At 39.5% G+C, this 25,752-nt stretch overlaps 1 protein-coding gene across 1 annotated transcript in view; it reads right to left on the minus strand.

Annotated features, from left to right (window-relative positions):
* Positions 1-1,554: 1,554 nt before the first annotated feature.
* LOC128992100 (uncharacterized) overlaps positions 1,555-25,752 on the minus strand; it is a 241,320-nt gene continuing 217,122 nt past the window's right edge. Inside the window, exons 5-17 of the mRNA XM_054415509.1 lie at positions 24,383-24,588; positions 23,425-23,589; positions 16,351-16,575; positions 14,817-14,978; positions 13,984-14,335; positions 12,235-12,365; positions 11,216-11,437; positions 9,638-9,887; positions 5,934-6,143; positions 5,413-5,593; positions 4,926-5,078; positions 3,416-3,575; positions 1,555-2,724 (exon numbers count right to left, since the gene is read on the minus strand). Of these exons, the coding sequence (XP_054271484.1) occupies positions 1,996-2,724; positions 3,416-3,575; positions 4,926-5,078; positions 5,413-5,593; positions 5,934-6,143; positions 9,638-9,887; positions 11,216-11,437; positions 12,235-12,365; positions 13,984-14,335; positions 14,817-14,978; positions 16,351-16,575; positions 23,425-23,589; positions 24,383-24,588 (3,146 nt within the window). The 3' untranslated portion in view covers positions 1,555-1,995. The remainder of the gene's footprint in view (positions 2,725-3,415; positions 3,576-4,925; positions 5,079-5,412; positions 5,594-5,933; positions 6,144-9,637; positions 9,888-11,215; positions 11,438-12,234; positions 12,366-13,983; positions 14,336-14,816; positions 14,979-16,350; positions 16,576-23,424; positions 23,590-24,382; positions 24,589-25,752) is intronic.

Consider the following 25,752-nt stretch of genomic DNA (forward strand, 5'->3'; position numbering starts at 1 on the left):
AACTGAAGCAAGTTAGCAAAGTAAAAGGTTACAAATGCCACAACCCATCGACCTCCTTTATGTACAGACAATAAACAAAATATTTTTTTACTTTTCACATAGTAAATATACACTGGTAATAATCGTAAGGCAGGGAAAATTATTGAAAAGGCAATGACTCATTTTAAGTTTATTTTAATCTTATAAACAGGGAATGTACAATCTGAATCATTATAAATTTATCGAATAATCCAAGGTAAAGAGTTTTTACAAACATCAGTATTTTTCTTGATACAAAGAGTTACAATCATTGATATGATATCTTGATATCTTCTCTACTGTTCGTTAAATCCCTCTTGGGAAATATGACTTCTTCTAAGCTCGTGGGTTTAAGTCTTTTTCGTGATTGTTTCTAAAACTATATGATAAGTTTGAGAAGTCACTTAGTATGCTCTTTATTGATAATGTTTTCATGTATTTAATTGAAAAATTAATTCTCCGTTTAACTGAAAAACATGTTTCCTAAGTCAATAGTTTCATTATTCATTACAAAATTCTTTATAATTTACAATGTTTTTGGGTTCACAACATAAAGCGTTTATAAGCCAACGAAGCTAAATAACAATAATGGTAACTTAACTTACAACTTATCATTAAACAAAGGTTAGTTAACTATTGTTAAACTATCATCAAACCAAGCAACCTCAGTCGTGGAATGGTCTTATAACCTAACATTGCACACACAGTCTTTTTGGTTCAGACTAGAATAGGGTCAAAGCTAGCGATACTATTACTATGTACAAAACAAAAAACACACATGGAACACTGCTTAACAACATATTCAGTAAATCAAATTTTTGAATGGGTGGTTTTTTTGATGTAAACGTTTTGTAATTGAATTAATTACAATTAATTCAGGAATGTTATACACTTGCCACTTAAGCTCAAATGATCTAAATCGATTAAAGCCTATATAAATAGAAAATTAAATTTTGTTTGGAGAAAATGTTAATTTGCAGGGTAGCCAACTTAGCCAGAATTAACTAGGCCTATAAAATCGGGAATAGTTCAAATAATTATAAGACAAAACGTGAACCAAAATGTTACATTAATCAAATATTCAATGCAAGAAAGAATTACTAAATAATACTTAAAGGTAATTGGTCAAATATCCTTGAATGCAAACTCTATCATAATAAATTATAATTTTATTGTAAACAATTAATTATTATTCTCAAACAGGTCAGATTGCAGTTTATCAGAAACATTTTGAAACAAAGAAACGATTAGTGTTTAGATTTAGATCATACTAAAATTTAGATAAAACACATTCATAATTAAGTTATAACTGTAGAATTTTGTTTTAAGAGCGTCATAAAATATATACTTTAAATGTACGTCCAAAGGTTGAAATATTTCAAACCACTATACATTTTACACTCGTTTTTATAATTTACTTCACTCTGTATTAGTTTAATTGAATAATTTTAAATGTCATAAAATCTAGTGATTATAGATTTTAGTACCAAAATTACAAAGTTAATCACAATGAAATTCGATAGTGTACTATACGCTTCTAACATTTATCTATAACTAACTAACTTAGTTATTAAAGAATGTTTATTCTGTATACTTTTAGATAAAGTTTCTAAAATATAATTCGTTTCTAAGCTACACCAATAACATCCTTTTTACATGAATATACAAACTATTAACACCATGTAAAAATATTGACCTATTGTTTTGTAGTTTCTGTATAAATGGTTGTTGAAATATTGTCTGTTTATCAGGATACAATTTCTTAAGGAACTACAAAAAATGTTAACAAAGTGTTTTAATTGTTATTAATTATGTTGAAATACATGTTTTACTTGAACAAAGATAGCACAACCAAAGAAATAATTCTTAATTAGAAATTAATTTATCTTTTTTTAACCGTAAACAGAATTATTTTACAATTCATAAAGTTTAAAAAGTTTCCTTAAATAAATAAATGGATGTCAATGGTCAAGCTTACTATGCATCATAGTATGAACTCCTGTTACTCCTCACTTTTGGAATCACTATATCGGTTTGTTTCCTTTCAACGTAATCATCTTCTGTTTCATCGTCATCATCAGCAAACTTTATGTCATCCGCATCATCGTTGTTTAAAAGGTCATAATACTCACCGCTATCACTAGGGGACTTTTCTACACCGGTTTCCTTTTCCTTCACTCTGTAGGCACGATGTACTTTAGCAGGAGACACAGGCACTAGTTTTTCAACAAGTTTGATCCTCACTTCTTCCAGATCAGAAGTTTCTCTAAGACTGTAGCAATCATGAAAGCTTTTTTCACTCTTCGTATCTTCTATGTTCACTGGCGTTGCAGACCCAGAATCTTCTTTTCCTTCACTAAAGTCCGTTGTCTCTTTAACCAGGTCTTCACCCGGAGTTCTGTCCTTGAGCCCACCGAGGTCCTTCATTTCTGTGTCTTCGCTGTCCGATTTACCGATCAGTTCGTCATCTTCTTCGTCGTCCCACTGACCTGGTGCGAACGGAGGGATCCACAGACAGAAGGCAGGGTCCATCCCCAGAAATGACCCAGGCACCGTGCTCGCATTGGAGACGTTGTAGTCGTAATAGTCCATCTCCATCTCTCCTGCCAGACTGAACTCCGACCCTGCCAGGAGACGCTCGCGGTTCCTTTTCTCCTTTGTCTCCTTAGGGTTACTTCTGAGGCTTGACGCAGGGGAGGATAAGGCCTGGAAAAAGATTGTACGTTTGACATTTGTGGTATTTGCATTAAGTTTGATAATAGTGAAAGGAAACATTTTTAAGGTAAGAAAAAAATGCTGTACATTCTTTAAAATTTATATACCTCTTGATCGTATAGAATTTGATTGTAAAATACAGAATGATGATTTATTATTATGATTGCTATAAGCTAATATTTATAACCATTTACTTTAAAATTTTCGTAAAATTTTAGTTGCTGATTTAAAAAGTTGTCTATATTATTCTTGAATTACTAAAAAATATTGAAATAATTTAGTAAAATCATTGTAATTTGCAATAATAGTAACATTCTCCATACCTAAGGAAATTTCTAAAATACATTGGATGATTATTTAAACACGCAACAGTAAAATTTAGTATTTGAATCATGTTTTTAAACGATGTTTATGATTTTGTAATGTTTCAAATCTTGAAGCATAACAACATAATTCGACTTAATTTTAGCTTCTCAAGTTAAACTGTAGTCACTTTCCATTAGTTCAAGGAATCTTTACTATTTCCAAACTTCTAGAAAAAAAAAACACTAAACTTATTCCTAACGACTAAGACAGTTTGCCTTTATGATTTCAGGTAGGCATTCCGTAGGTATTGTAAGGCACCACGATAATATCAACAATTTCCAAACACATTGACCTTCAACTCTGTTCATATACGCACATTAGTGAGGGACGACGACACGCTAGAGCTGACGCTGGGTCTACTAAGTCCGTTGCTGGACCTTCTGCCTGGAGGTGGAGGGGAGAGAGTTTGTTGAGAGCTGTCTTGGTCCTCTGGGCTCTCTGGCTTTTCCACCACGGGGCTCACTGGGGACTTGTACCTGGGTGAGAAACAGGCAGAGTTATTATACAGGGTGATTGATATAAGTGTGCCAGCCGTTTTATTCGAAAACCATAAGAGATATAAAAAAAAGTTAAATGGTAAGTGCCTTGAATTTTTTATTTAAAAAATTGTAGTCAAGTCGAAAAATTTTTTTTAGCCGCCATTTTTCCAATATGGCCGCCAACTTTGATTTTTCTTATGGAACACCCTGTATTGCATGATGTATTCCGGTAGAAAATGTAATTTTAAGACGATTTTATTCTTGTGATTTTTTTCATAAACCTAACCGTTTCAAAGATAATAATGGTTTAAGTTGTGAAATTTTGAATAGTTTTTGAATAAAACAGCTGGCATGCTTGCTTAGGCCTTTATCGAAACTCTTTCTTATGCCTAATTTTTAAAACTTTAAACATCATTAACTTTGAAACGGTTAGGTTTATGAAAAAAATTACAAGAATAAAATCGTCTTAAAATTACATTTTCTACCGGAATACATAATAAAATACAGGGTGTTCCGTAAGAAAAATCAAAGTTGGCGGCCATATTGGAAAAATGGCGGCTAAAATAATTTTCTCGACTTTACTAAATTTTTAAAAATAAAAAATCCAAGGCACTTACCATTTAACTTTTTTTGATATCTCTTATAGTTTTAGAATAAAACGGCTGGCACACTTATATCAATCACCCTGTATAGAAATGTAATTGGAAGCTATTGGTTTGATATGTGATATGTGGACTTCACGACGAGAGGTCAACGAACCCTTATCATAACCACAAATAATTGAGGTGTTTTGACCAATTTCAGTTAAAAGCGATGTTAACCTTTAATATGAGGTTACACTTATTGTTCATTGTTTAGCATACAATTTTAATTTAATTTGTTGTTAAATTAAGCTATTGATCTTTCCTACCGCTAAGTGTTAACCACACTAAGTTTCGGAGGTAAGAAATCTCCTCACGGTTTAAGCAAAATGTCGTGTGGTTAAAAATTAAAATGTATTAATTGTCTGGGTATCTGAGGCTGTTATACTTCTAACCTTAAAATCTGAAGATCACTGGTTATATTTCAAGCAAGATCGTTTCCAGATGCATTTTGTCATTTGGCAATTAGATATTGATGATATCAAAACTCCACGTTTAATAGTAATTAAACAATGATTTGGATGATTCCCTTATGAAACACCCTAAAAAAAACTTTAGATATGCGAAGAATATATTTAGAAATAAAAAAATCCATTCATGTTACTTAAAATTAAAATATTACACACCACAAAAAACCTAAATAAACTAAAATCACCATATTTACCATGGTAAAATGTTACAATCTTTCTTGATAAAAAGTTCTTACTTTTTATACGACTTGTGTATTCTGACAGTTTCCTGGTTGTGTCGTGGTGTACGATGCTGTTTCACATCCAGGCTGGTTGGTCTCATCTCCACATCAGCTGTTGAATCAGCAACTGAGACTCTGGCTTCTTGTTCTTCCTTTTGCTCGTCCTCCCTGTAGCACAACAATATATTTAACAACCCTATAAAATATATAAATACCATTAAACTTGTTTTTAGATAGTAAATAAATTTGAGTATACACTTACCGTGTGTTTTAAATACACCCAAACATTTACATAGCAGTTTTCAGAACAGGTTTCATAGGGATTTCGTACATGTCAGTTGAAATATATATGGGTTATAAATATTTTAACGCGTTTTGACCTCAACAGACGTGTAAGATACTTTTCTAAATCTTTATGAAAATACTTAGAACTGTTTCACAAACGGTCGAGAATTCTAATAAAGATGTAACTTGGCTTACGTCTGAGGAGAAAATACTCTACCTGTGTGATTCCACGGATGATTCCAGCTCCTGTTCCTCATCCTCCTCCACGTCATCGTGGTCTGGCAGCCTCGTGTGACGGTGAGGTCGGAACCTCCTGAGGGAGATGACCTCGGACAGCAGAGTGGTGCTGGAAGTGGCCCGACTCCTTGCAGGAACCAGACTGCCCATGGACTCTCCCACTGTACCGTCACAACGTTAAGGTAAGAGATTTGTATAAGAGTGCATCACGATTCGTAGCTTACATAGCATGGAATATGGAAGGTATGCAAAAAGGTCTTCGGACAAGGAATCTTCTTTAAGTCAGTGATTAAATCATAAAGTCAGTTACGACTTGTTACAGCATTCGCAAACACAACATGGTAAATTAAAATAATTTTACAAAGTTATTAGACAAAACATTATTCTTCAATCCAAAATCTTCCAAAATGTCCTAATTAATGTCACTACTAGGAAAATGTACCCAATAAATATAATTCCTAAAGTGGTGTTGTTATTACGACACGGACTCTGTTTACTCACGAGAGACGGCGAGTGACTCCAAGTCGTCGTGAGCTGCCAGCTGGTACTTGCGGTAACGGTGCATATACTGAGCTCCAAGGCAGGTGGAGGTGAGCAAAACCACGACCAGCAGTAGGATCACCGCGATGTGTACCAGCGCCAGCCGCTCTAGAGGACTGATGGTGGGACTCATAGACACCTCACTGCCCGAGGTTACGTTGCCCGTCCGCTCTGGCGGGGAAACAGTAGATGGTGGATGATAACGGAAGATATACGAAAGGTAATGTATTGTTTAAAATGAGTTCAATAACAGTTATAAGCTGTTTGAGTAGTTGAGTTATTTAAGTACCAGCCTTCCAATTTGAAGGCTGCTTGTGTTGATCCCTTGTGAGGCAATTTTGGATGCTATTTGTCACTGGGCTATCAATTGAGACAAGACCAAGGTTTGACCCGTACCCTTAAAAAAATATAAAAAACAATGGCGTAATCTAATAATAAATATTCAATCACACAAAATATAACCCGCAAAAATATAACCACATAAAGGCATACATTTGTGCAATCTTATTAATTTTGATGTATTTATTTTAATATTAAGTAAACATAAAACACATTTAGGACCTTATCCGTTAATTTACTACTAGTAGTTTTTAGAGCAATAGATAATTAACACTAGAAGTCGTAGTAAATTAAACTTTGTTTAGTTTAGGTTGGGTAAGGTTAGTATAGAGTTAGAAAAACCAGTTCGTTGGAAAAACCTAACCTAACTACATTCCACTAGTAGTAATGAATTAACGGAAAAGGTGCTAAATTAGAACAGGAAATAAACAATATACCCTACTAAATTATAATAATTAAGTTAAGTTTACTCCTACTCCTATTGTCATTTTTCTTTTTATTGCCATTCATATATTTATATTATATGTTTACTATATATTTATATATACATTTATTATATATTTCCCTTACTGCATGGCTAGTCACAAATGCTGATCAAGAAGTTTTTTAAATCATGGTGAATATTCACTCACTACACTGTTGAAAATGTCTTAATATTCAAACACCAACTCCTAATTAGTTCTATTTGTAGAACATAGCGGCCAACATTGCACAACTAGGTCAGTAGTACCAGAGTACATGTCAGGTCCTCTACTGTAATGCACTTCTAGTGTTCTGGCACATGTGAATTGAATCAGACAACACCGGGTACAAAATTGTGTTTGGAACCTCTACTATGACACTGACTAATTAATACAAATGCTATTTATTCGTGAACAATTCATCATGAAAATACATTTAATAACTGTTTGGGTTATAAATGGATTGAAATCAACACGGTTAATAGTACAAATATGTGTTAGACGTATACGTTAGTGTTCAAATGTCACGTTCAAACCAACATTAATAATGTCAGTGTTCAAACCTTTATTAGTGAAGGAAATAGGTTTCAACTGTTGTGTAACGTAATATCGACTAACCAAGTATTTAAATTAAATGCATGTCGAACTTAATAGTATGATCTAGTTTCAAATTATTAGCATGGACAGTTTGGTGGAGCTGATTTCCCAGTCGGGTAGACAGTACAAACAAACATTACAATGGTTAATGTACGTAACAGGGGATCCAATTGTGTTGTCATAGTTCTTGTTTACTCTAGGATTTAGGTTTAAACATTGCATAATCCACATAAGCTATTTAACAAATTCCTAATCATTTAAATGCCGATAAAACGTCTTAACGTTTGTTTTCTATCCTGATTATACAGGGTGACAAAAAAGTCTGGAAACGGCTTGATATCTTTTTAACAAAATTCGTTAGAAAATCCAAATTTTTCACATAAACTTATATGTATAAAAACTACTTTTTCCAAGAATTATCATTTTTTTACCTCTACCAGGGGACGACCCATGAGGAGTAGGTACATAATCTTTAATGTAAGCATAGGTTGATATGCACATTATTTTAAAGGTCTGGTCAAGTGGAGTTCATTGCCGGAAACCGCATCAAATAAGGTTCATCCGTTACAAAATTTCGGCTGTCCAAAGTTCTTGCGGAATATACCTGCAGCGACCTTAGTATTGGTAAATAATCATATTCAACATTAGCCGGGAAATCTGAAACCCGTTTAAATTTGTTTTGAAGATTGAATAATATTAGTCTATGAGCTAGTTGACGTTAAAATATAGTTTCAGCTCTCAAGCTTATGTTTAATACGAGTATTTACCAATAGTGAGGCCTGTGCAGGTATATTCAACAAGAACTTTGGACAGCCGCCATTTTGTAACGGATGAACCTTTTTTGACGCGGTTTCCGGAAATGATTTTCACTTGACCAGACCTTTAAAATGATGTGCATATCAACCTATGCTTACATTAAAGATTATGTACCTACTCCTCATGGGTCGTCCCCTGGTAGAGGTAAAAAAATGATAATTCTTGGAAAAAGTAGTTTTTATACATGTAAGTTGATGCGAAAGGTTTGAATTTGCTAATGGATTTAGCTAAAAAGATATTAAACCGTTTCCAGACTTTTTTGTCACCCGTATATACAGGGTGATTACTGGGAAACGCATGTTTTTGACATTTGTAGTACATAAGGAATATCGTTCGGTGACGGCCGGAAGTTGTTGCGATGTGTAGGGGGAAGTGTGCAGTTTCAATTTTTGCCAAGATGTGGGACCTCGAGCATCGTATGTTTGTCATGCGACGATATTACGCAAATGGTGAATCAGTCACTCAGACTCAGCGAGACTTTCATACACATTTTAACATTGCACGGCATGGTGCTACCCCTGATCGTAACACGATATTGCTTTGGATACATAATGTAAAACTCAATTAGATCTCTGCTTAAGAGAAAACCTCCTGGACTGGCAAGGACAGTTAGTACCCCTGAGACAGTTGAAAGAGTGCGCCTTGCAACAGCTCAGAGTCCTAGCCGCGACGGCAGAGCAGTGACAGTGAATCCACAACGGTACCTAAACATGTTGGAAGAATATTTCTTGCCGGAACTGCGCCATCAACGTGTCGAGATACGTAGTGATGTATGGTTCCAACCAGATGGGGCAACAGTCCATACAGCTCACATTAGAATGGAATTCCTTCGGTGAACATTACCTAAAAAAGTTATCCCACGTTTTGGTGGTGTCACTTGGCCGAGCGCTCACCAGGTCTTAAAATTCCAGATTTCTTTCTATGGGGATTTTTAAAATCTAGAGTTTACATAAACAAACCAAAAACAATACAGGAACTTAAAGAAGCTATTCGCCAGGAAATCAACGCCATTCCTAGAGATATGTTAGCAAATTCCATAGAAAGTTTTAAGGAACGCCTTCAACGCTGTATGAAAGCAGAAGGCGACCCGTAAAATTATCAATGTTCTCTAACCACCACGTTAGAAATGTAATTTTTAAATGCTAAATTGCAAGTAATTTTATTCTGAAATTGCATATTGTGTACACTGTTTTTCCACTCATAAATACATTTTTTTCTCTGAATTACCAGAGTACTCGTTATTTGAAAAACATGCGTTTCTCGGTAATCACCCTGTACATGTAAGGTTAATAATTGGAAACCCTGATCAACACAGGTTATTTTGGAGCCTGGATGATATTTTGGAGTAATTCCATGAATAACTAATAAATAAAATGAATCTTAAACATCTGCGTTGTATTAAAATAATAAAAATATTTTACATTAGAATAGATTTTATCATAATTAACTTACCTATTTGTTGAACGTGGGCCAGGAACCCTCCCCAACACTCCTCACCAATCGCAGCCAACTCGTCAGAGAAGAACTCCAACAAGAGAAAGTTTGCTGAGGAGTTGATGATGGAGTGACTCCCTAGGACTCCAGTGAGGTGAGCCAGCAGAGTAGACGACAGGGAGTCCCCATCTCGCACTTTGAGCCACTGGGCAGAGCATGGGAGGCGGAACTGCTCCAGGGAAAGGCGGATAAGCTGATTACGGTCAGCCTAAAAGAACAAAATTATTGTCTTAGCTTTGTGAGTGCTAAATAAAAAAGTTATTTATTTATACTTTGGACGTATCTATTTAAGTATCTATTACAAAAACCAGTAGTTATGACTTGAAGTGTAATGAAAAATATAGTTTTCTTACAGACGGGTTTGAAGTCACTTACCTTCAGCTTCAGTACTAATCGCGTTCACTTTTCAAATTCCTTCACTAGGTAGCACAACTTTTTAGTCAACATAGTTTTGAGAATTCATAGACTCGTGAACAATATTGTTTTGAAATTCGTAATTAATGATCACTAGTTAATCTCATCTTTAACACGTTCGCTGCTGGCGTTGTATTTTTACAACGTGTCTACCCGGCGCCAGGAGCTAGCGTTGTACATGTACAACGCTGTGTCATTGTTGTTTAACGTTTCCATGGATCAGCCAGCTCGTCACGAGCGTCCTATATTTCTTTGCAGCTCGTGGGGACGTACTTTTCTGACAATAAAAAATATAGTTTCCCAAAATCCCCACCAGGGTCGTTTAAAACAGGGCTTTGTCCCCACTTCTTTTCTGCTAGATAGCGACACTACTTTACCGACTGCAACCTGGGTAATGCTACTATCTATCAGAATCGCTTGGTACTATGCCCAAAGCCAGTTTTATTGCAGAACATTGCCATCCAGTATAACTACTGTTGTTTTTACTGTAATTCAGTGTGTCGGCAGCAATGTTTATGCAGCAACAAGCGTATAGTTCAGCTCCTGGCGCCGTCCCGGCATCTAGCGGTCAGCAGCGAACGTGTTAATTAGTATTATTGTTTTAAACCTGGTTTATTACATTGTGTTTTTACTACCAGTTACTGCATATATTTGGTGTTTTTTTTCTATAATGTTACAGCTATGGCTATACTTCCGATCTTGTTATTTATGAGGTAATTCCTCGCCAGAGAACGAGATCGGATTCCAGATATTGAAACGTTTAGAAAATTCTTTTTTACTAGTCGTGATTAAAAATGTTCTTCATAGTCCTTAAAAATTTACAACATCGTAACTTTTGGCTCCACAAGCCTCTCATGCATTTTACAGAATCCATTTCTATCAGTTAAACATCGTTTTACAAAACACATTTTCAACTATATCACCTGCGGGGGAGTGAGCTGTTCAAGTGGTTAGAGTGCGGGACTCCGGTTCCTGGGTCCCGGGTTCAAACCCCACCAAATCACCAATGGATTTTATCTAAGTGATATTGCCGTAACCCCTAGGTCTAGCCTGAAGTAATGTGAAAAACATTCCGGGCTCGTGCCTAGCATCCTAGGACAAAAAAAAAATAAACTATGTCACCTGTATTAGCCAGAAGGTACGGCCCGGACAGCTTTGCGATGACGAGGCCACTAGTCTCCTTGGTTTGGCCACTCCCAGGTGCACCACACAGCCGCATCTACAGCCAGGCCCGACCTCCGCCTTCACCTCAGGCCTCTCCGCTGGTACATCAGCACCCTCCTGGTAGAACGGACAGTCCCAGGCCAGCGCCGTCCCACACCGCTCTGTCTCTAGCGCGTGGCCCTGGAGTGGTGTATAGAATAGTGAACAGAGGTTACACGTCAATGTTCTTTAGACTCTTGGTTGTACATTCTTATCTTTGGATTACGTAATTGTCCACATATATAAAACAACGCAAAGGTGATAGGCAATATTCGCCCAAATATTAAGTCAGCGTTTGTAATATAGGTATAAAAAAGTCAATTTTTATAGAACCGATTGAAATTGCTAAAATATTGTACATCAATCTGTTTTCTACTCAAATATAATATATCATAATTCTATTTTTATTGGTTTAAATTAACACAGACATTGTAGTTTGACTGAACCGATATTTGTTTAAATTATTGTGGTCTCGTGCAAGAAGCAAAAGCAAACTCAAAGCAAAAGCAAGTTTAGGTTTTCTGCTACTTTCCACTGGTTTTATTAAAATCGTTTTAAAAAGTACTCAAACGATAAAATGTTTACATTAAAAGATGCATTTTCTATAGGAAAAAAACTAGTAAGAATTGTGTAATTTATATGTTAATTCAATGTTGAACTCTTAAAACATGTAGTTGTAATTAAGTTGTAATACATACTGTTTGTTAGATTATTGTTGAGTTAGACTTTGCAATCTCGATTTGTGATGGTTTGCAAATATTCAACATTGTGTACAGTGTAAATTTTCAATTTTAAAAGAATATTTATACAATTTTGACCATTTTATACAAAATACGTAAATTTTTCTCATCTTCAATTCGATTTACTTAAATCTAATCACTCGTAAAACTTATGTCTGTTCAGCCCAAATACATGTTTACTGGTGTTATTCAACGTACCTCACAGAACCTGGCCCCATATCTAGGAGGAGGGGAGTCACAGAGCCTGTAGCGGTTTCTGGTTCCTCCACTGCAGGTTGTTGTACATTGAGTCCACGAGGTCCACGAGCCCCAGCCTCCGCTCTCGGCCTCTATACAGTCAAAGGAATTTTAGTACAAGAAAAAATAGAAGGAGTAGCCTCCACATTCAAAGGGACCTAGTTTTAAACTATACAGTTTGCAGTTTAACAGAAGATTATCGCATGAACAGTTTATTTAAGTACTACTACAAAAACCCTGCATAAACTTTTGCCCGAGTATATTAGAGCTTAAGAGTGATTTTATTTAAGTAATCCTTGTGAAATATTATGAACTGTATCTGTGCTTTGCTATTATCAGTGTTTATGTTGATATTCTATCTCTTTATAGAATAGAAATAATATTATAGAATATCTAGGTAGAAGTGAAACGAATATATAAATATCGCAAGACTTAAAAAGGTGAACTGATGAAGTAAAACTTCGTTTTGAAATTGTAAGCCACTATGAAGTTTAAAAACCTAATAAAATCAACGTTGGCATGATTTACTATGACTTAACGCGTGGATTGTGATAAGACAGTACAGATGCTACAGACATGAACCTATGTCTTTAATAGTTAGTAGTACATATACTTTTAAGATTATAATTGGCAATCCAATTAAATCTCTATAACGTTGTAGCATTTATTCACCTTGGAGTTACATTGATCCATTGATCCATACCATCTACGAATTTAATATGTCAATCCATATACTAACATACGGGATCTCTGGAATGCCCCGCTGGTATTAGAGGGTTTTAGGTAGGCCTACAATATGAAGGGACCTGGCAATAGTTATTTGTGTAACTAGTGGTGAAAGTGGCACTTTGCTGCACACGAGAGCAATGTTTACGCACGAGCCGCAGGCGAGTGCGGAATGATCTCGAGTGCAGCAAAGGCCTTTTTCACTCGTGTTACACATTATATTTTTCCTACAGTCACTATAAAGCATATAAATAATTAGTCTTTCAAACACTATACAACACGTTTTTAGGTTCAGCTGGCAACACAAATGGTGGCCTCCCTATAGAAAGTAGTACCCGCGGTCCGTATCACTCCGCTATTTTTCCTCGGCAAGAAATGTGCTCCGCGTTTTGAGAATATAGTTCCGTATGTTTTTGTAATTTGAAGTGGTTTCTGCTCCTAAAAAAATGCTTTAAAGGTATTTTCTTGTTTATTAAGATCGTAGGAATGTTTTGAAAACGTTTAAAGGAAAAGTCCAGAAAGTTCAGAAATACCGAAACTATAAACACGAAATGACAGGTTAAATCGTAGTTATAATAGTCAATCAGCTGCTCATAGTATTATCATCTTTAAGTGTTGCCAACCTTATTTCCAAGCGTACACGGATTACGTGCATAATAGAACCACGCTGTTTTGTGTTGTTTCGTTGGAATCCTGATGTGCGGCAAAGTATAAACCGTACGGCAAAGTATAAACCGTACGGCAAAGTATAAATATGCAGCAATTAGCAGCTTTCTGTACTATAAACAGTACAAGGAAGCCAACTTTGTCGAGTGACTGTAGGAAAAAGAATTTGTAGCAGAAGATAAAGGGAAAATAAAATTTTGAAATCAAATCTAGAGAGAAGATATACCAACTTGTTCAGATAATGGGGATAGCCTAAGTATAAGAAAGCGTCGATGGGAGGAAGTGAAACAAAGCACCTATATTTTTACTCCGACTCACCATGTACAGGCAGTGTAGGCACACAGTCCATCCTGACGTCACTGACGGCGCCACTGATGGCTTGGCTGACGTAGACAAAACAATACTCAACGTATCTCTCGGTGAACAGTTCGCAGTCAAAGTTGAGAGCGTGTTGACCTCTAGTGACCCTGTGTTCGGCGATGTAGTGTAGCGTGGAGGGCGGAGCCCCGGCCGTCACGTCGGCCCGGAGTCGGCCAAACACCCTGACTCGGTCACCCGTCTCCAGAATACAGGAAGGGTACTGAAACAGCACGGGGATGCCCCCGTGTCCGTCGCAGGGGAAGATGCTTCGAGCGTGGACATTGAACACAAACTTATCACTCCACTCCACCTGTGGGAATATTGTTATATAATTTTTGTGTATACCATAAAGTTAATACTTGTGTAAATCGTTTTACTAAGTGAAATGTGTTTGTTTTTTTCTGGAATTGTATAAAATATACTTCAATTTAAAGGGGGTGATGAATTTAAAATCAGAAAATGAATACTAAAGAACATTTTTATAGGAATAAGACTACTCTACATTTTAAATTATCTAATGATTCTCAAACATTTTTAAAATTCAAACATACTCACTAAATTTAGCTACATCGTAAGCTGTCAGTGTGTATTTCAGTATTAAAATGGTATTATGTAATTAGGAATTTATTTTCGTTAGCTAATCTAGCAAAAGTACATGACAACTTAGTGCAGCAATAAGGTTATTAGTATTTTTCTGTTACCACGATAGGTTGGGTTAGGTTAGGTAATGTCTTGCGTTAACCCATAACCCAACCTAGCCAAACATTTGGTCCGCAAAAACACACACCAACCTTAACAGTGTGGTCTTGTGGTGTGTAAGATATGAGGTGGCTGGAGGTGTTGATGGTGGTGCGTAGAGCCAGCGCGTAGTGTCCTGCTAGGCCAAACAAGTTACACGCCAATGTGGTCTCCCTCAGGCTAGGGTAACCAAGAATCTGCTCCGAATAGAGTACCTGCAGAGGGAATGTAAAACATAGTCTGTTACATATGCAAAGTCTGTTACATAGGTGCTAAACATCATTAAGATACATCAATTCCTTTCAAATATAAAACTACAAGATTTGGTGATTAATATATCAAGCATACATTCAAGTGATCTATGTATTAATAGGCAAGCATGTTTCTCTTCGTGTCTTTTTTCTACCTTTTTTCTCAGCTCGTGTGCATCGCAGAAAAAATCTACGCATACTGTGAGAAAGATATTTTTCTGTAGATGTACAGAATACATTTAAACATTAAAATAGGGTCAAATATAAGCACAAAAAACTAATTTGAAATAAAAAAAAATTAACATGGACTTTATGAGTTGCCATGCTGGTGACGAAATAACAACGAAATATAAACAGAAACCCAAAACAAATGTAAGAAATTACAATCACATGTTTTATTAACAGCATGGAGTGAAAATAGAGAAGCCTGTACCTTTGAACTACAACTAGACATTCCATACCCATGTTAAAGTTGTCACCAGTTTTTAATTAAATTCGTCGTAGTTGATGTGAGCCACCAACAGATTGTGCTGGTCTAAATGACTAATTTCTGTCGATACACGATGTTTTTTTACCAAATCAACTTTTGGAATGTTTTATTATTAGATACAGCAACTGTTATGACCCATCACCTTTGTCAGCAATAAAAAATAAGGCAGAAAATTCAGTGATTCATTGTTGTGAACATTCTGTGACTGGCTCACATGACTACATGTTTTTAATTTTAAAAAATGCGACCACTGATCCATATAGATGGGAAGTATACTTCCACAAACAGAAGCTAATAAATAAATAAATTACCAAACCACTAAAAGAGTTGTTGTTGTTGTTGTTTGTTGAAGTTTTTCTGTGATCCAATAGTCAATACGTGTACATTACATGGTTGAGGTTTCGACCACTGGACGACCTCTAGTTAGGTTTTAATACATTTTCTATGATTGGTTAAAACGATTTTCACATTGTTTCGGGATCTTGAATATGATCAAGGGAAAAGTATCTAAAATACAACAAGTTTAGAATACAACCCCAGTCAAAGCTGGAATCACAAAATAACTTCAACCGAGGGTAATTTTATGGCCCAAATAAAGTGCAGCTCAAAATTAACACGCCTACACGAGTCTCTCCACAACTCAGGAGAGATTGTCACGTTTTTGTATGGCAATTGGGGGAAGCAATAGGGATAGGAAACAGAAATGGCATCCAAAGGATGACCTTGAAACATGGAGAAGTCATATTTTAGTAAGCTCTCATTCCTCAAATAACAGAAACTTTCCATGAGCAAAATTGTAACTGAAACTAATAAAATATCCACATGATTCTACATTCGTTGAAGTACCTGTTTGTGTGTAGAGTTGACACAGCCCAGTGGAGAATGGCCGCAGTACACGAGATTCAGCCAAGTCTCGGGTACTAGAGACCCTATGCTGGGTTGACAGTATGTATTGTGGAACATAACTCTAGCAACCACAGGCTGCTCAGGGTATGTCTGTACAGACTTTGGCTCGGCCTCGAGAGTCACTCCTGGCCATCTGACGTCCAGAGGAACTATGTCGTCCTCCGTCTGGAATAAAAGAAAACATTGATCACTGTTTAGAGCAGTTTCCTTTAAAAATGCCTAGGAACAACTAAATAGAAAATATAAAATGGATTATATCCAATAGGTTTTGGTGCCCCCGTGCGGTACCGGGTTAGAATAGGACCGCAGCCTCCCTCGGCTTGTCGTAAAAGGCGACTAACAGGGGGTGGGAGATCCTTCTCTTTATGCTCCCAACTTTCTCTGAGGCCAAGTTTGCTTCTTACCTTTGGCTTGTACCTCGAAATCTTTCATCTTTCCTTTTTACACTTCTTTTTTTTCAACCCCGGTTTGGGTGTTTTCCTTTCTTCTTTTTCGACCGGCGTGCACTATTGAGCCTTGGGAGTGCCCTTTCTGTGCAAAAGGGCTGTTTTGTGCCTCGCACTGCCGCTGGTGTGTCGTCAGGAACCAGCCCCTTCGGGCCCTAGTCAGGGAGTGCGGCATGGGTGCAGAGGTCGGGCTCTGCACTGCCACGGGCGACCCCTGGTACGTCAGGATTCTCGGTACTAGGCAAACGGAGACCGGGCCCCAGGGAACTGGGGTAGGGGCTACGTCCCCGAGGGTATACCCGTTCCTGGTTATTCCGGGCCGTCCCTTGCCGCACGATGCGCTGGCAAACATTTTTATGGCTTTTTCAACCCCAGGTAGCATGGAGGGCTTGCTTGGCAAGCAGTCAGAGGAGAATGCGTTTAAGAGGGGAGGGTGTGTCAAGGTCACCCCCTCTGACAGCAGAAAATATATCGTTGGCACCTTCGCTGGTAAAGGGAGCGACTGTCTCCCCTCCACCGGTGCCAGCTTTCAAGTCTGGTGAAGGGCTGTTGGAGGAACACCTTACAACAACGTTGCAGTCGGAGAGCTCAGGGATGGTGCTTCTGCGTCAGAAATACCTTGACGCAGAGAGTAGCATCGAAACCCGGCTTCGAGACATGGAGGAGACCATTAAAGCTATGCTGGACACCTTTCGGACCCAGAAAGCTGTTAACCAAGTGGTCAAAAATGGCATGGCCAAGCTAGAAGATGACCTTGGATTCGTTTTTGCCTGCCGGTTGGTAAGCAAGGCGGCCATGGAAAAGATTGCGGAGAAGGTAGTGTCTATGCCCGACGACAGGGCGCTGCCTTCCAAGAAACGCAGAAGGCCATCCACTACGGAAAGCCCTCCAAAAAAGGAAGAGGCTGTTCAGACCACAAGGGCTAAGGTTAAGGCTAAGGCGACCCAGACAGACCTTTTGTCTGCCGGGCCCAGGTCTTCCCCAGATGTAGCTGCTTTCCCAACAAAGCGTCTACAACCTCAGCAACCCGTGACCCCTCTTAGGGGAAGCTCCCGTAAGGGATCAGTTGTTGAGACACCATCTGGGGCTGCATGGGAAAAGCGTCTTACCCGAAAGGAGAAGAGGCAGCAGAGGCGGGCGGAGGTCACCTCCAAGAAAAATGTAGCGGTAAAGGCACAAACGACAAACGTTGCCCAAATTGGGCCCGGTTTGGCCCCCGCTCTTAAAAGGTCGCGGCCAAAAAAGCCCAGGACGGAGGCAATCTTGGTTAAACCCTCAGGGGGGAGATCATTCGCTGAAGTCTTGGGTATAATAAAGGCTAAAGCTAAGCCGGAGCAGACCGATACGGTTGTGCGGTCGATTAGGCAAACCCGGGGCGGAGACGTCCTCCTTGAACTGGGTAAGTCAAAGGACAAATCCGCTTTTGCTGCTGAACTAAAGGCAGCCGTGGAAGGCCAGGGCACCGTCCGTGCACTCGAGCCTAAAACGTCAGTTGAGGTTCGGGACATAGATGGTGTGTCGACAGAGAGTGAGGTGGTTGAGGCCCTAAAGGAAGCAGTCCCCGAGCTTGCCGGAACATCGGCTGTTCTTAGGGTGTGGCTCACAAAACCAAATAGAAACCAGCAGCGGATGGCGGTCGCCGAAATGGCAGACGCACACGCTAGTAAGGTGTTGGCACTCCAGCATTTGAGGGTCGGTTGGGTCAACTGCAGGCTCAGACGGAGGGTGGAAGTAACCAGGTGTTTTAGGTGCCTCGGTTTCGGTCATTCCTCCCGAAATTGCAAGGGGCCCGACAGAGGCAAGCACTGCCTCCGGTGCGGAGGGGTGGGTCACGCTCGTAGGGACTGCCAAGTCGAATCTTGCTTTCTTTGTAAGGAAAATGGGCTCGCGGACAAAAACACCAAACATATAGCTGGGTCTGGGCAGTGCAGCGCTTTTAAAACTGCGCTTCAGCAAGCAAAAGCCCACCCTCGAAAATAAGAATACTCCAATGTAATCTTGGGCGATCCAGGACAGCTGACGCGCTTCTCAGTCAGCTTGCCCTCGAACACGGTGTCGACGCGCTCTTGGTCAGCGAGCAGTACCAGTACCGGAATAGGGTCCCACCCTTTTGGTTCCCTGATAGTCTTGGTACTGCTGCTTTCTGGGTGCGTAATACAGCTCAAGTGCAAGTGCGGGGTCATGGAAAGGGCCGTGGATTTGTTTGGGTTCGGTGCAAGGATGTCACCTATTACAGTGTCTACCTCACCCCTAACGAGGCTATTCATGACTTCCGCGAGAAGATAGACCGCTTGGAAGAGAGCGTGCAGGACACCACAGGGCATGTAGTCGTGGCTGGTGATTTCAATGCTAGGGCCGTCGAGTGGGGACTGACCCTCACTAATTCCCGGGGGAAGTACATCCTGGACTTTGCTGCCAGGGCCGGACTCGTTGTAATCAACGAGGGCAACACGCCAACGTTCCGGCGACCCGGGATGAGGGGAACGATCCCAGACATAACCCTCGCATCTGAGTCTCTTCTGCCAAGGATCACAGCCTGGAGAGTCTTGGAGGATTATACGGCCAGCGACCATCAATACATTATTTTCAATGTCTTAGATCGCATCCCGAGACAAGTTGCTGCATCTCGGGAAGTGCCCGTTCGGTGGAACACCAAAAAACTGGACGTGGCTAAATTCACCGAGGCCATCCTGCGGGGAGTGCCAGCGGTGCCTGCCGCACCTGGCATGGCTCTCGCAGAGGCTATAGTTACATCGATGATGGGGCTGATTGCCTCGGCTTGTGATGAGTCAATGCCCCGCAAGAGACTCCGTTGCGATAGGAGACCCGTATACTGGTGGACTGCAGAGATCGCGGATTTGCGCCGAGCTGCTTTGAGAGCTAGACGACTCGCTACCAGGGCCAGAGCACCCTTGGATAGACGCCGTAAGCTGGAGAGCTACAAGGTGGCGAGGAAGTCTCTCCGCCGGGCCATCAACCGGAGCAAACACAATTGCTGGAAAACACTAAGGGATGATGTCGATTCCGACCCGTGGGGCCTGGGTTACAAACTAGTAACCCAAAAACTCACCACTCGCTCTCCACCTTCCGTCATGGAGGGGGCCGCTATGGAGAGGGTCGTCAAATCCCTTTTTCCGGATCATATTCTGCGCCCACTGCGTAAGTTTGAGATGATGGACGATGTCCCACTCTTCAATCATGAGGAGCTGGTGACTGCCGTTTTATCCCTAAAAAACAACAAGGCTCCTGGACCTGATGGGGTACCTGGCGAGGCTCTTAAGAAGGTTTTTTCAATCAATCCCCTGATTCTTCTGAGCATGTACAACGCCTGCCTAGCAGAGGGGGTATTTCCGTTGTGCTGGAGAAAAGCTAGGCTCGTGCTCGTAGGGAAGGGGAAAGGAGACCCAGAATTGCCGTCCTCTTACAGACCCCTTTGCATGTTGGATACGGCTGGGAAAGTCCTAGAGAAGTTGATCCGTTCCCGACTGAATTCAGCCGTGGTTGCTGCGGGGGACCTGAGCCCTCGCCAATACGGCTTCAGGAAGGGGCGATCAACGGTCGACGCTATTGAGGAGGTGAAGCAAGCCGTGATAAGAGCTGAGGATTTTAATCACTACTCTCGTAGGGTTGTGCTGCTCGTTACACTCGATGTGCGAAACGCATTTAATTCTGCAGGATGGTGCGATATGCTGGACGCTCTGGAGAACAACTTCCACGTCCCGGCATACCTCATGCGCATTATAGAGGATTACCTCCGGTTCCGCCTCCTCATGTATGATACTACAGAAGGCCCGCGGACGATGAGTGTCACTTCTGGTGCTGCCCAAGGTTCCATACTCGGCCCGGACCTCTGGAACGTTGCCTACGACAGCCTCCTTAGGTCTGAAATGCCTGAAGAAACCGTTTTAGTTGGGTACGCAGATGACATTGCAGCTTTAATAGCTGCTCGTAGTGTTGAGCTGGCCCAGCTAAAATTAAACCGAGTCATGCAAACTATAAACGCATGGATGGCAGATCACGGTCTCTCACTCGCGCTGAACAAAACTGAGATCGTGATTCTGACCAAAAAGCGGATTGACACCATTGTGCCGTTGAGGGTGGGGGACGTCGAAGTCCAGTCCGTTCGTGCCGCCAAGTATCTTGGTGTCATGGTGGACTCTAAGCTTAGCTGGCGGGACCAGATATTCCGAACGGCGGACAAGGCCGCTAAGGTGATCTCTTCTCTTAGCCGGTTAATGACCAATGTCGGAGGTCCTCGTTCCAGTCGCAGAAGGCTGTTGATGTCTACAGTTCAGTCTGTGCTCCTGTATGGTGCGGAGGTGTGGGCAGACGCGCTCAATAAGGAGGTGTATAGGATGCGGCTTGCCAGAGTGCAGCGTCAGGTAGCACTCAGGGTAGCATCCGCCTACCGAACAGTGTCTGAACCTGCCATCTTGGTGGTTGCTGGAGTAATCCCTGTCAAACTTTTGGCGGCGGAGAGGAAAGCGATTTATCAGCGGCGTGGAGAGGACCGTGCAAAAATGGAGGAGCGCAACCGCACCTACCAGCTCTGGCAGGAGAGCTGGGAACAGGAGTCGCGGGGACGCTGGACCAGGAGACTGATTCAGCAAGTCCAACCATGGGTTGACCGACGGTATGGTGAGGTGGACTATTACCTTACCCAGTTTCTGACAGGTCACGGGTTTTTTTCGGTCGTACCTGTTCAGGATGGGCAAAGCCGTGTCACCCGATTGCATCTACTGCCCAGGCACTCCCGACGACGCGGAGCACACCTTCTTCCGCTGCCAGCGTTGGGAAGGTTCCCGCCTGGAGGCTGAACAACATGTAGGGCAGTTGTTGGTGGACACGGTCATTCCGATGATGACGGAGGGTGAGGACAATTGGACCTGTATGTCACATTTCGTCCATGATATTCTCCGCACAAAGAAGCTAGAGCTTGACCGAGATGCGGTCTAGGTCATAAAGAAATTGAATGCCAGAAACTGAGGGCTTAGGTCACACGTTGACCTGACCTGAAGTAATGTGACAAACAATCCCAGGTCTGTGTCCAACAGAGTAGAGGGGGTTTTTTAGTGAGTAGTCTGACAAGCTCAAGAGTCTCACACTACAGGCTGGCTACCTGTGTGCGTAAAAGCATTTTTACCTCCTCTCCCTTATAAAAAAAAAAAAAAAAAAAAAAAATAGGTTTTGGTACACGAACGTTTTTTGGGTCGTTTTAGCTTAAATTGTATAAATCTATATATTAATTTGAAACTGTTTTCCTTTGTCACAGCTATTTTGAGAGAACGGCTGGGCGTAGAAACTCGGTAGAGGTGTCTAAAGAAAGGTCCTGGTCTGTAGATGAGCCATCAAAAGAGAAACATGGAGAATTCCCTCGGGGCTCTGCCCCAGTGGCCTTTAAATTCCCATCTCATGTTATTCTTATGGAGGAAACGAGGTTTTTGTCACAGCTAATTTGAGAGAACGGCTGGCCATAGAAACTTGGTAGGGGTGTCAAAAGAAAGGTATTGGTCTGTAGGTGAGCCCTCAAAAGAGAAACGAGGTAAATTTCCTTGGGGCTCTGCCCCAGAGGCCTTTAAAGTTCACTCTGCAATTTTGTTTACATTTCGACCATATGGATAATTTTACACTACTTTTAATGAACCAGCTGTTAATATTAAAATTGTATTCAAAGGTACAATTGTAACAAAGGTTTACATTATTATTTATGATTTTAAATGGATTCTCCACTGCATGGCAAGTTTTTTATAGTTTCAACAAAATGATGAATTTATGATACGTTTGAAATGTTTTGTTCAAAAATCTATGCTTTATTGCTCTTAGAAAATTTTAAATTATGAAATAAGTGTGACATATCAATTTCAAAGGAACATAACTATTCCTTATCGGGTTAGCTTATATATATTGTAAGGTTGGCACTTGCCTTTTTTTCCTACTTTCAATCACCATTTATTTTTAAATTCAAGAAAGAACACCTGAGATTCATTTATTGGTATAAAAGTATATATTGCATATTGCATCTGTACACGAAACTTGGGTTGGTGTAATTATTACAATGGAAAAGAGCGAGAAATCTTGGTCAATTTGATGTAGGCTAAAAATAAAACTGAATTAACACTGTGCTACATTTCTTGAGCAATCGTTTAAATAACCGATTTGCAAACAATGGAAACATAGAAAAAGTCATAGAACACAACCAAGTAAAATAAATAGAAATAATGTTCTTTTTTTACACTTAAAACACCAAAAAAACAAGATCAACTTTTTGAAAAAAGATAAGATATTTACAAAAGATTTTGATTATATCTAACTGTTGTGTAGATCGTGAGTTTTTCCATAATCTTTGAGTCACCTGTAATGCTTCGCAATTGCTCGAATTCGAGCAACAGGTACACTAGTATAATATTGACTTTAAATCGATTTGGCTTTGGTAAAATAACGCAAATTTCGGGTTCAGTTTGTTCCTAAGTAATATTTCTAACAGCTTGAGCATTGTAACAAGAATAATACTATGAAGTACCATAATTTTAATGGTAACAAGAAAAGTCTTTTCGAAACCCTCACTCACAGAATGCCAGGAGGTGGTGGTGACGTCTGTCTCAGTTGTCTCGTTGTCATCGACGCTGGTCGTAGTGCTGCTGTAGGTCGAGGAGTTAGAGGTACACTCTAGGCCAGAGGCCAGCCTGAGGCCGAACTGACCGCCATGACAGATCACTCCGCAGGGAAACACCACCTACACCAGCAGTGATCATTACAGTGATTAATACCTACGGTTTAGGGTGTAATGTACCCTTGTCAAGTAGTTAAAGTTTTTCCTTGACGACAGGAGTCTAAAGATACTATTACATCACTGGAATATTATAAGGAAAGGTAATATAATTTTAGTAAAATTCAAATGGAGTAACTTTAAAAGTTTTGTTTTTGAGTTGTAAAGACTTTTTTTGTATTGAAACAGAAACAGAATATTATTACTTTGACTTTGACATTCCATCTGACAAATGTATCAGAATTTTTTTTTGTATTACAAAAAAAGTCCTTTAACAATTTATTAAATTATTAAAATATTGAGGGTTAATGATATTCTTCTTAAAGTTGAAAACACTTGATTTAGCATGGCTGCAAAACTTGTTAATTTTTTTGTTACCCACTAAACAATCCTTAGATATGAAGAAAGAACTTTGCGACCTAAAACATTATTCTGTAGATTAAACAAGACCTTCTGAAAATGACTGTGTTATAGACTGAAAGTCTTCCATCGTTGTAGACACCTATCTTCAGAGCAATTAGGTGGAATAGGTGCCAAAAACAGTTACAGATTGTTACTAGTTGTCTGTGATATCATGTGGTATTTGTTCCTTTGAATTTTCCGAAGATGGCTGCAAAGAGGCGACCAAATGCCAGCAAATGGTAAGATTATATCCGTCATCCGCCTTAACCAGACCAGGTTTTTTGTGTTAATTCATAATAATCTCTGTTTCAACCATTACAAAATAACACATAAACCAGTGTGGATTTTTTCCACATACCTGATGTAGTGGCACCCCTGGCTCCTGCACGGTAGTACCCATGATGGCCACGGTACCCAGGACTGAGTATTGGTCATCTCTCAGTCGCTCCAATAGCTGAACACATCCGGGACTGGAGACTCCTAGAACGTCCACCCTCAGATCCCCAGACAACGCCGTGTACTGACGAGGGGTCAGGATCTCACCACAAAGGCACATTTTGTACTCTGAAACCATACATGCGATTGGTAGCATACTTTTCAGTTGAATCATTTTATTAGCCTATATAAGTGATGATGTTTACAATAAAACTAGTTTAAAAGGTAAGTAGTTCTTTTAGTTTAGCTATAAAAAGGTACATAAGGAAAAGTACCACCATTTAACTTCGTATACTGCAGTCCTTCTATACAAACGTGCTCTAACCATATTTTTATAAAAAAAGAACAAAGTTCACAGAGTCCTATTCCTATTCTCTAAAGTTTTATTTACACACTTTGTTCTTAGAATTGTGGTAGGTTATGTGGCAAAAACCTGCCACATAACACGTCAGTCTGGTTTGGTATCAAAATCTATTGTATTCGACAGATATATTTAGTTATCATGTATTCTAAAATTGGCTTAAACTTTGAAATTGAAATGGAATGGCCACTTCTGTTACAGTCGATGTTAATACTGATCAGTGAAGAAGTATTAAAAACAAAACTCTAAAGGAGTGCTTTCTAAAATTATACATTCCAAAAGAGTAAACATCAAAACCTTTTTCAAAAGCAATCAACTTTTGATTTTCAATTCCCTCATCCGAGGCTGTGAAATCGATAGGCCCTTAACAATACTCGTATTTCTTTAGGCGGGGAAATTTCATCACCAGACATTGCTTTCCTTTGCACCAATATGTTCTTTATTTGATTCACCGACTCTTCTGGGATGAAATTGAATGGTGTTGTAGCCCCGGGACTAAAAGTAAGATCCGAATATCATTCCGAAGGAATTTTAAAATTTCAGTGTGACTTTTAAAAAGTCTTACAATTTTCTGCGTGTAGTATTCATATTAATTCTAAAATGTTTTCATACAAATATACTTGATAGTTAAATATGGTCAAAAAGAACCATTACATTGTATATGTGTGTAGTTAATATCCACGTTTAAAATAGTTTTACGGAAAGTTAAAACAGATATAGAAAGATTATAAGTGGGAAAAAATTGGAGTATCCAATCAAAATCGATCACTACTTACCATGTTTTACATGGGTTTACGTTTGTGAGTCGAAGGCTTAAGTGTAATTAGGTTGTTTCAATATTTATTAGACATATTTTTAATTGCCTTCCATAGGTTTCATAACACGCCCAATGCTGTTCAAGACGTCATTCTACATATTTTTACAAACAAATT

This window comes from Macrosteles quadrilineatus, unplaced genomic scaffold, assembly GCF_028750875.1.
Source record: "Macrosteles quadrilineatus isolate MER2022 unplaced genomic scaffold, UCM_ALF_1.0 Scaffold_4__1_contigs__length_99947679, whole genome shotgun sequence".
Taxonomy (NCBI): domain Eukaryota; kingdom Metazoa; phylum Arthropoda; class Insecta; order Hemiptera; family Cicadellidae; genus Macrosteles; species Macrosteles quadrilineatus.